The sequence below is a fragment of the Lytechinus pictus genome, chromosome 17 (genome assembly GCF_037042905.1).
Source record: "Lytechinus pictus isolate F3 Inbred chromosome 17, Lp3.0, whole genome shotgun sequence".
NCBI classification, from domain to species: domain Eukaryota; kingdom Metazoa; phylum Echinodermata; class Echinoidea; order Temnopleuroida; family Toxopneustidae; genus Lytechinus; species Lytechinus pictus.
The window spans coordinates 10,522,904-10,534,367 of record NC_087261.1 but is presented as its reverse complement, the minus strand read 5'-3'; the positions used below and the strand labels follow the sequence as shown (position 1 = coordinate 10,534,367).

Sequence of the window (11,464 nt, the reverse complement as noted above, 5' to 3'; positions counted from 1 at the left end):
TTTTTTTTTAAGATGAGAGTACCAAGTTTACAGAAAAGAAGAGGTCAAATGTTTGGTCATAGTGATAAAGCAAGCATTTGAATCTCAGAGAAGACATATTTTGCTATTTTTGATAAAAAAGAGAAAGTTGAGGCAGTGGAATATGTCAAGAAGAAATCGATGGAAGTGAGAGGAGGGAAGAAAGAGAGAGAGAGAAGTAAGTTGAAAGGGAATTTTAAATTTTAGGGAGAGGGAGAGAGAGAAAAAACATGTTGGGCCTATTTAAGGAGAGGAATTTAAAGCAAAAATACGTGGAAAGATCGATCCCGGTAGGCCTTGATCTTTATGTAAACAAACCAAGTTAGTCCTCGACTGGGGACTGCCATCCACTGGCGTAAATCCGTGTTGATGGGTGGGGGGGATGACTGAAATATTTTGGCATTTTTTTGCAATCATGTTTTTAGATATGCAACGAATTGTCATTGATATGTCCACAGTGGCGTACCGTGGGTCACGGCATTGGGGAGGGGGGGGGGGGCACCAGCAAAATTTTTGAATCAATAAGTGAGTGCGCTAGTGAGCGCGCGAAGTTGCCAGTTATACTGACCTAATAGAGACATTTTAAGGACAATGTCATTAAACGGTGTATGTCACTGATCAAATAATGCGAGCGCGAAGCGCGAGCTGAATTTTTTTTATATTCACACCGAAAAAGGGACAATTATAATCAAATTTGTGTAATCATGATAGCTACCTGTCTCGCTAAACAATGCGAGCGCGAAGCGCGAGCTGAAAACATAGATAATTCAGACCTGAAGTGGGGCATTCTAAGGTTTCTTTGTAGGAATTAATTAGGACCATACGTATTTAATTAACCAAATGATGCGAGCGCGAAGCGCGAGCTAAAAATTTTTGATATTCAGATCAGAAGAAGGGAAATTTTAAGGACTGATTTTAGGAATTCATGAAGAGCAGACATATCTCACCAATCCACTAATGCGAACGTAATCACGGACAGGAAATGTTTCATATATACGAAGACCTTAACATGGGGCAATCACTTTTGAGTCATGAAAAAGAAGCATATGTCACTACATAAAACAAATGATAACTCAAGTGCTAGGAAATATATTTGGTTTATATTGACTTGAAAACGGGATGTTTTAGTACAACTGGATTATATATATCTCGTTAAACAGACAATGCGAGCACCAGGAACAATAAAAAAGACGTAAGCCCTGGGCAAATTATGTTTCATAAAGTTGTAATGTAACATAACATAATTATAATATAATATAACATTATAATGAATAATATTTTCTTCTTTCCCACTACGTACGTTTCTCTTCCTTTCTCCCTTTTTTCTCCTTTCCCCCCTTTCCCCGTTTTTTTTTGTCAGCCGATGGGGGGGATGTGCCCCCCCCATGCCCCCCGTATAGTTACGCCACTGTATGTCCATACGGCAAATACCCCTCCAATATTATTATATTTTTTACCCCATGATGGTTTTATTAGAGATTACATTCAAAATTTTTTGACATTCCATCTTAATCCCTTCCCAAAGACCCCAACATTGATGAATTGGAAGAAAAAGGGGGTTTCTCTTCAATGTTATAATAAGCACATAAGTAATTAATTCGTTTGGAAATGGTGAAATGGCTCTTTATTTGCATTTTATGATTCAATCAAAATATTGTTTTATTTGTTAAGCGGTATTTTAGGAAGAATTTTCACCAATAAAACAATTGTCTCTTATGATTTTTTTTTTCATTTCTTTCGTAAAAAGTGTGGGGATGTTTGTACAGGCCATCCCCCCCCTCCTCGAAAAGTGGGGGGGATATATCCCCCCTATCCCCCCCGGGATTTACGCCAGTGCTGCCATCAACATCAATTTGACAGTGGGCATCAATGGATAGACGAGACAACTGAAACGATCGAATAAACATTAAAGATATAGAAGGAGAGAATAGGATTATTAGGGACCCTTGCGCCGAAAAGATAAGAAGCGGAATGAAAGGAAAGGTTGAACAACAAAAAAAATATTCAAACGAGCTTAAAAGTATATTTACAACGTAACAATACAGCTTCCCCATACTCTGAGGTCGGGCTCCATTCTATTGAAACCCGCTTGATAACAATCGATCGGGCCAAGATGACGTAACAATAAAAGAAGGTATCTTTTGGATTATGATTGGCGCGCACCGTACCCACCTGTAGCACGAGTTTGTTTGCAGTAACGATGCAGATACAGTGTTTTTGCCGCATTTGTACAGTACACATATACCCACCCCGCGTAAGTATATATATATACCCACCTGGTAATACTTGGCCAACACATAATTCAGAGAACATGAGAAAATGAAGTTCAACTGGTGTAAATCATGAAACACAAGTTAGCTAGAACAACTCTTTAATTTGTAACCACCAATTAACGCCCACTTGCATTCGACGAAATGCCTCCAAAGAAACCAACAGCGGTCCCGAAGAAAGCAACTCCCGCAAAGAAGACCGGTGCAAATGGCGGCAGAAAAACAACTCCAGTTTCATCTCAAAAGAAAGGCGCCACATCAAGCAAGGATGCAAAAGGTAAAACTTATCGTATAGACTAGATCTTTTCTTCATGTTGAGGAAATAATCTGATTCTGAATATTCCTGATTGTTTTCCTATTTTTCTTGCTAATTGAAATATGCTACTCATGACATGGGCGTTTCCTTAATACTATAGCGAAAAGTTGGGAAAAGTCATTTTTGTTGAGTAATGTAATATTATAAGGCTGACGGCTTTATTTAATTTGGAACCTTATTTGTTTTTGTTTGAACCCACATCGCCATATGACGATGTTATTGATTTCTCAGTGTTCTCAATATTTAAGTCCCCTAAAGGCCTATAAGTAATTAATAGTTTTGAGTATATATAAGCATATATTGTTTTCATCATATTAAATTAGGCCTCTTGAAAAATGTTGATACATTTGCAAATTTATTTGTATCCTTGGTTATGTCTGGAATTTTCGTGATTATTTGAAAATGTGCCTTAATTGAGAAAATTAGTGTCGCTTCTTCATGACAATCCAGACGTCAGGCTTATATTTTACGTCAATGCCTAGATCCAGGCTTTTAGTATAGTAAAATACAAAAAAATCTTTTATTTCACATTTTTTCCCTATATCTTTTCTCACTATTTACACTATAGTGGACAATATTAACTGAAATAAATTCATCCTTTGATATGTTGTCGTCTTGTAGATGTGACTGACAAGCTAGCCAAGATGTCAACCACTGACGAACAGCCCAAGCCGGTCATCATCGAGATCGAACTCAAAGATCTCTCGGACGTACTCAAGGATGATGACGGGAAGATCAAGTCGACAGGGAAATGGCCGATGATCGTCGATAGCGGCGGGAGAGCAGCGGTATTTCTTCGTTACCAAGGAGGTAATTGTTTGGACGCCATCTCTCCGTCGGACATGCAAGCAGAAACGATAAGGAAACGTCTTATTGGATCAATAAGGTTTGTAGCCCCCCGGGGTAGCCCTCTTTGTGTATCTTTATTATCTGTTTGTTTGGTGTTGTGTTTATGCAGAAGGGAACAGAAACTTGGTTTCTCTTCGAAAAAATATACATGTTGGTATGGGGTTACCGGTATAAGGTACCTGTCAGGTGGGTGTATAGGGGCGCGGCCTTTTATGACAGGGGGAAAGACGTTTAGTATTAAATTACTGGGGTGAGGGAGCTGCACAATCAACCAACGACTGGTCTTAAAATTTCCCCTCCTTCGCGGACCTGGGAAGCGGGGTGCTGAATAATAAAATGAGCGCCTTTTCTTAGAAAATGTACAAATGGGTTGCATAGAGAGGGGAAAGTATTTACGATGAAACAAAACAAAAACATAGACCTATAGATAAAATAAAAAAACCAACAACGAAAAACCAATTAGCTGGTAAGCTTGACGGATGTGTGCTTAAGATTTTTATTGCATGCATTTAACTTTTTTTATGTTTCTAAACAAGCACCCCGACCTCTTCAAAAATCGTTTCCAGGCCCCTGCACTCTCATTTCACGTTTTCTCTCCCCCCTTCCTCTCTTTTTTAAAACCACTTCTTGAATATCATGGGGGGGGGGGTCATGGGAAAGACAATCATCGGGGAGGTTGCCGAAACCGTTTGTTTGTTTTCCGGGCCCCGTCTTACAAAGAGGATCAATCGTAACTCTAAATCGGGGCCCCGAAGTAGGCCTACATATACCTCAGCTCTGAAATACGGGGCGGCGGAACCGTTTTCATAGGGGGCTGAGCCAAAAGTGGGGGGAGGCTGACCATGCAAAAAATCACAATCACATGGTCATTTTTACGTTTTTTACACGGTTTTGGAAAAAAGTGGGGGGCTGAAGCCTCCCGCATTTTGTTGTGAAACAGTTTTTATTTTTTTTGCTTGTCAAATTTATCTGTCTTTTGCTTGCCAAATTTAAATCATCAACCCTGTGTAAAACAATTGTTCACAGCGCCCTGATGTAAAGTTCTGTACCAGGTTCCCATTGCATAAATGTTACTTTAATTTATGGTAACTTTGAACTCCAATGGTATTAGCTACAATGGTAACAATTAATCATTAGTAACGATGTGCAGCTGCAGCAGCCAATCAAAATCAAGGATTTCAGGGAAGTTATACCATAATACTATATACAGTGGGTCCCAGTGACATCAGACAATTAATCCTTGGTTTTACATAATTTTCTTGCCATTAAACTTAAAGTCAGTGTTTATAATGCAACTACTTTCATTTATCTTCAAAATTACAATTTTTAATATGCTGATGAATAAATGAAAAGATCATCAATGAAGTGAATGTAATTTTTGTCTCTCCTGCATAGCAGAGCGAGACTATAGGCGCCGCTTTGGCGACGGCGGCGGCGTCGTCAACATTGAAATCTTAACCAAGGTTAAGTTTTTGAAATGTCATCATAACTTAGAAAGTATATGAACCTAGTTCATGAAACTTGGCCATAAGGCTAATCAAGTATTACTGAACATCCTGTCTGAGTTTCAGGTCACATGACTAAGGTCAAAGGTCATTTAGGGTCAATGAACTTGGACCATGTTGGGGGAATCAATATCGAAATCCTAACCAAGGTTAAGTTTTTGAAATGTTGTCATAACTTCAAAAGTATATGGACCTAGTTCATAAAACGTAGATCTAAGGTTAATAGTGTATCACTGAAGATCCTGCCTGAGTTTCTGGTCACATGATTAAGGTCAAAGGTCACTCACGGTCAACGAACTTTGGCCATATTAGGGTTATTTGAGGAATTGTCATCATAACTTTGAAATTTTATGGATCTAGTTTATGAAACTTGGTCATAAGAGCAACTCTGTATCCCTGAATATCATGTGCGAGTTTCAGGTCACATGACCAAGGTCAAAGGTAACTTAGGGTCAACAAACTTTGGCCATGTTTGGGTTATTTGAGGAATTGTCATCATAACCTTGAAATTTTATGGATCTAGTTCATGAAATGTGGACATAAGAGCAATCAAGTATCCTTGAACATCCTGTGCGAGTTTCAGGTCACATGACCAAGGTCAAAGGTCATTTAGGGTCAACAAACTTTGGTAATGATGGGGGTATTTGTGGAATTGTCATCATAACTTTAAAAGTCAATGGATCTAGTTCATGAAACTTGGACATAAGAGCAGCAATGTATCCCTGAATATCCTGTGTGCATTTCAGGAACATGGCCAAGATCAAAGGTCATTTAAAGGTCAATGAACTCTGGCCGTGTTGGGAGTATGTGTTGAATCAATTGGCATCATAACTAAGGAAGTTTATGGATCTAGCTCATGAAACATCGACATAAGGATAATCAAGTATGAATGATTGTTTTGCACATGTCTTAGGTCACATGATCATGGTCAAAGGTCATTTTGGGTCAATGGACATAATATTTTATTATCATATTAGTGTTTTATTCTGTGAATAACATTCATTAGATATTTTCAAAGGAAGCACTGCTGCTATATCGCATTGCGTAATGCAGGCGAGACTGCCAGAGGCGTTCCACTTGTTGTTGAATAGGCATCCTATGTAAAGTTTTAAACATATTTCTTTAGTTTATGTTGTATGTTGCATAGACTGAACACAGACAGAGTTGGAGCGGACTTCAAGTGATGCAAATTGTGTTTTCAAGTCGCATGATTATATACAGGAAACTGACTTTACCACCTTTTGCAGTCATGTGAATTGTAAATGGTTTAATTTTTTCATATTTTTAATTACATCCCTCCTGATTATGCATATGGTGGCTCATGCAAGAAAGAATAAGGACCTAGTATAGATAGTTCATTTGGCACACATGGCTTGTTCTCATCATTGTTTGAAATTGGTTCATTGTCTATTTTCTCGATATATTCTCCACAGATATGGCAATAATTTCACCATCGACTTTGGGGGCTCTGATATGTTCAACTCGTGCAGAGATAGGTTTGAAGAAATCCACAAAGATCTCATGAATGATGTCTTGGACAAATCAATACTTGAGAAGTGAGTATATTTTTTTTCAAATTTTTCTAAATAAAAAGTGCTACCTATGGGTTTGTTTGTTCTGTTGTGAACCTGATGCCAACATCGTTCATTTAAATTATACAGCAAGTTTGTAAAAAACCCATTTAGATGCATTATTCTGTTTGTATCGTAATGAGCTAGTCTTGGTCCAGTCTCTTTCTGTTTGACCATGTGCTAGAATACTATAAATGTTTAATACTGTATCATATTGCTTCTTTTGTATCCCTGCTTTTATTTAAAAAGTAAGCTTTACAATTGAAGTTTCTCACTTCCAGTATAAATGGAAGTGTTTAAACTGCCCAATTGATATATAATGAAATCCCGTTAATTGATTATAATTATACCCAGGTGCCAAAAAAGGGATGCTTTTCCTGATTTTTGCATGATTGTTTTTTTCTTGTTGTCATTTATCAGCATAAAATAAACTAAAAAAAAAACAATCATTTTGAATTTACTTTTCATTTATTAATGTTTTAAACATACATCAATCTCTATTTATTATGCAGGTACGAGTACCTTATCACTGATGCGGATGGACCAGATTACGAGAAGGACAAGTTCTTACCTCACGTCACATGTAACTTCCAGTTCATCATCCTCTCAAAGATTGACCCCGCCCAAGACATCAGGAACAAGTTTTGCATCATCAAGATCAAGGAGTAATGAGTAAGATACGACAGGGCATGGTATCGGCTTGATGAATGTATACAGCCATGTGTCCCAGGAGAGAGCAGTATTCGTTCCAAAAAGCTGTAGACACATTCCTCGTAAGAAAAACATCTCAATTTGACTCATCATAACGAATGCCTTCAGTTTTTTTTAAACCCTATAGAAGAGTCGAAAGTCTGGAGGCTTCTTGTGTCCTATTTTGACAGGAGAAAAGGTTTTGTGCAAAGACAATAATAGCAATAAAGGCAATTTTCAGATAGAGTTAAGGTTACACGTGGTGTTTATTGATCATCATGGCCAAGAGCCTATCACATCCAAATGTCGATAACACATGATTTACAAAAGTTACATAACACACTGGCATTATATAATTACTAAAAAAGTTCTATTGTACATTAAAGGCAATCAATTTGTAAAGAAAATGATCATATCCTGTAAGCTATTTGCATCCCAACATTCCAACAAATACCATGAGGTTTGCAGTTTGCAGACCAACCACTTAATTCTTGTTTTAGTTTCAGAAATGTGTTTACATATTCTGTAAAAATATCTGGTCCTCATGTACCAAGACTTCTTTCATCTTAGGATTGAGACGAAGAGTAAAGGAATCCAACTTCTGAATACAAGGCCCCCTAAAAAAAAAAATCTTTTCTATTATTTATAATGGATAATCTTTTCTTTAGGGGCCAGCAAGTGTTTCATGATGAAACATTGCTGAATTCTCTTTTTTCACTGATGATCAACATTGTTTACAGTATACCTGATTGTATTTATGTTAAGATCAACATGTCTCCCATCAAACAATTCGCCCCCATTCACATATTTTTTTCTTTTTGACTTCTCCACCGGCGTCCTTGACTTTGTAGACGATGGGTGTCCTTCCAATAAGTCGGCTGATGGAGAATATCTCTTCCGTCCACTTTGGAAGATACCCTTTCCTGAAAACCTGCGTTGCTATGGAAAGCCTCACGTGATCTCCCATTCGAAACTTTGCCTCCTTGGAACCCTTTTTAGGTAGGTCAGCGTACAACGTCATCCATACATCCTTCTCATTCGTTGCCTTAACCTCCGAGGGTGGGCGGCCGATACTCGAGTGCTTGCGACGATTGTAAGCTGAAACAAACTTTTGCAGTACATTCGTGTATTTGCGTGTGTTGTGACTGGTGAAGTACTTGAACATCTTCTCTTTGAGGGTTCGGTTGAATCTTTCTACTACGCTAGCTTTTGTTTCGTTCTGAGTAGTAAAGAATACGATGTCTTCTTCTTTCAACATGCGCTGAGAGGGTTTGTTGATAAATTCCCCTCCTTTATCAGATTGTAGTTTGTATGGCTTTCGGCCTTCTTTCAAGATTTTCTGAAAGCCCTCAACAAGGGTCGCCGCTTTCTTGTCTTTGAGGGGTAAAACCCAAGCATATTTGGAGAATATGTCAATACAGGTCAGGAGATATTTGAATCCTTTATTTTGTCGCGAGAGAGCCTGCATATCAACCAGGTCCACTTGCAACTGATGATCTATGCCATAGACGATGACTCTGTTTCGTTTAAACCTTCTCCGTAGGGGTTTGTGAAGTGTGTAAGTCGATTGTTCTGTCAACCATTCCTTTATGTCCGACCTCTTTATATTTTTGTTTTGTTTCCTTAGCTCGTGGTAAACAGCATCTACAACACCAAAACCGGCAGGGTTTTCCGGATCGTAATACACCTTTTTTTAGGATGTCCTCCATCGGATGATTCGTGTATATTGATGTTTCCTTTGCAGCAGGCCAAGGCACATCGGACACGTTCCAACTGTAGCCTCAGTGACGGAGGCCAACATCCCATGTTGCTCGAGAACAGAAGTGTCATGAAATGAATAAGAAAGTTGAATACCGATGTTTATCAATACTGGATCCAGTCTGGGGAGGACTGTCTCTTGGGTCGACCTCTTTTCGTTGCAGGAAGGTGATCCGCTCTAGCAAACACCTCCACGGTATTCAAGTTGTCTGGTTTGTGATCTTGAAATTCTGTAGTTCGGGGAAGTAAGGAATCGGTAGAAATTTGTCGTTGCATGAAGTTCCATCTATCTTGGTTTCCCACGAGCTCCCTCGGGGGATGCAGAGTAGCCATCACCCGTGCAAATTCTTGCCATCCTTTTGGAGAAAAACTCTTCCTCTTTCTCAACACATCATTGACTAGGTCGACAATGTGCGTTCCTTCTAGCGCCTTGCCATCCAACAAAATTTCTCCCTTGTCATTGATAGCTATGCGATGATCAGGTGCAGATTGAAGGAGATGCATGATTTGCCCTGCTTTCTGGACCAGTGTTTTAGGGACACTCTCTTTGACACGCTGCATCCAGGGGGGGGGGTGGAAGGAGCGGTATGAAGCGTTGCCTTTTCGTTTGACTTTGCAGACGTGATCGCAGGAAGATTATTCCCCGGTACATTCTCCACCTGTAGGGCTATCGGTTCATTGAGTTTGTGATGTAGGTTGATGTACCCCATGAGGGCTTGCTGATAGAGTTTCACTCTTTCATCCTCTGGAATGTCCTGCCTGCGTAAAATAGTCTGCATTTGCTCGTCTAATCCGGCAAGACCTTTGAAGGTAGGAGCTACTCCATGCTCGTGCGAAGCGTTAACATGCTGAACGGTTTCGTGGGGTACCAGCACCATTTTTTTGGCGTACTGCATGGTGGTCGCTATCCTTTTTTCTACGATCTGAATATTTTAGCCAGGATTGGAGCAATCAAAAATGGTAAAAATCCACCTCTCTGGTTTACCAGCTTCTTTTTCTTTTTTTGAAGAGAGATCTTTTTATTACAAAGGCTTCTCAACTTGTGCTTATGCTGACGAAGTTTATTTTTTTCCACAACAGACAAAGGAACAGTGCCGTGAAGGATATTAAGTGCGCATTCACAAATTGTTTCAATCAAATCCTTTTTAGCACCTTGCAGTACACCTTTTCTTTGTGCCGGGGTTCCCCTAGCCAAGACGTGCAGGTATGGAATGTTGCTCTTTACACGGCGAGACATGCCGAATGAGTCTGTTGTTGCTTTCGCAAAGGTATTTATATGTCAACTGATGACCATTCCATTTTGCCCAACCTCTTTATAGGGCAAACACAGTTATTTCATGACATACACCACATTTCTTTCTCCAGGGAAAATATTACTTCTTAACCGTAATTTTTCATCCGTGTCTGGTTTGAGGTCTACGAGGAGATAGCCATGAGGTCGACCCGTTGCATCTTTATAGGCTTCTTGCAGAAATTTTCAATTTTGCGGGTAAATTTGTTTTGCCAAGTGGACAATCTGAGAAGAGTCGCGTGGTTTTTTGAACAAGATCATGTAGTGGGCATTGAGACTGATGGTTCTACTTTCTTTTCCCTGATGAAATAGGTTCTGGCTTATTAAAATAACGGAAAGGTTGCGATGATGACTACCTTTAGTGAAAAGGTGCGACACCCTTTGATCCTGATTTGCCTGGGACATTAAATCATCCAGAACAATTAGATTAGATCGAGTTCCTGCGGTCAAATATCCCTTCCAAATCCGAGGGAATACCTTCCTGAAATTCAATGAATGGCATATCCCTCGCCATATCAGCATAACCCACCTGATATTCCCCATAACACCAAATGACTTTATCAAAAGGTTTATCCACCAATTTTTCATGATGTTTGAGGAGTTTCCTCACAAATTGAGTTTTACCGCACCCCGTCGGTCCTGCTATGAGAGCTGTAAATGGATGTTTCAGGCGAACGTCCATCCCACCAAATGCCTACAACTTGTCAGAATCACTCTCCTTTATACATGTACATTCAGTCTCTCTGATTTTTTGCGGTTCTTTTATACATCTCGTACTTTTTATTTTTTGTATATATATTTTTTTTTAAGCATTTACCTATAACATACTTATTGCTTATCAAACATCGGCGAAAAGACCTCCCTCATGCTCTCTCGCTTATCGTGTCATACACACTCCTTTTTATGCACACATTACAATAAAAAGAGACGATCGATAACAATGAATTTGATTTGTTTTGTTTTTATTTTCAGACATTTTGAAAAGTCAAATATATAATGTATAAGCACAGGGTATAAAAAATATATATCTTGATTACATATAACAATATACATATACATCGTCGTTCAAATTGAGGGTGGTGGATTATTTTCCCTACAATAGTTCACGTCTAACCGAAGGCGAATAAGGGATACGATTGAAAAACCCTCTTTCTCTCTCGTTCTAAACATGCAAACACACACACACTCGCAGAAGT

General features: G+C 39.0%; 1 protein-coding gene across 1 annotated transcript; it reads left to right on the top strand.

Moving 5' to 3' along the window:
- The first annotated feature begins 2,194 nt into the window (after nucleotides 1-2,194).
- LOC129280338 (IQ motif and ankyrin repeat domain-containing protein 1-like) lies at nucleotides 2,195-11,213 on the top strand. Its single transcript, XM_064112533.1, has 4 exons — nucleotides 2,195-2,565; nucleotides 3,226-3,490; nucleotides 6,392-6,514; nucleotides 7,042-11,213. The coding sequence occupies exons 1-4, from the start codon at nucleotides 2,433-2,435 to the stop codon at nucleotides 7,196-7,198; spliced, it is 678 nt and encodes a 225-aa protein (XP_063968603.1). The 5' UTR covers nucleotides 2,195-2,432; the 3' UTR covers nucleotides 7,199-11,213.
- The last annotated feature ends 251 nt before the right edge of the window (nucleotides 11,214-11,464 follow it).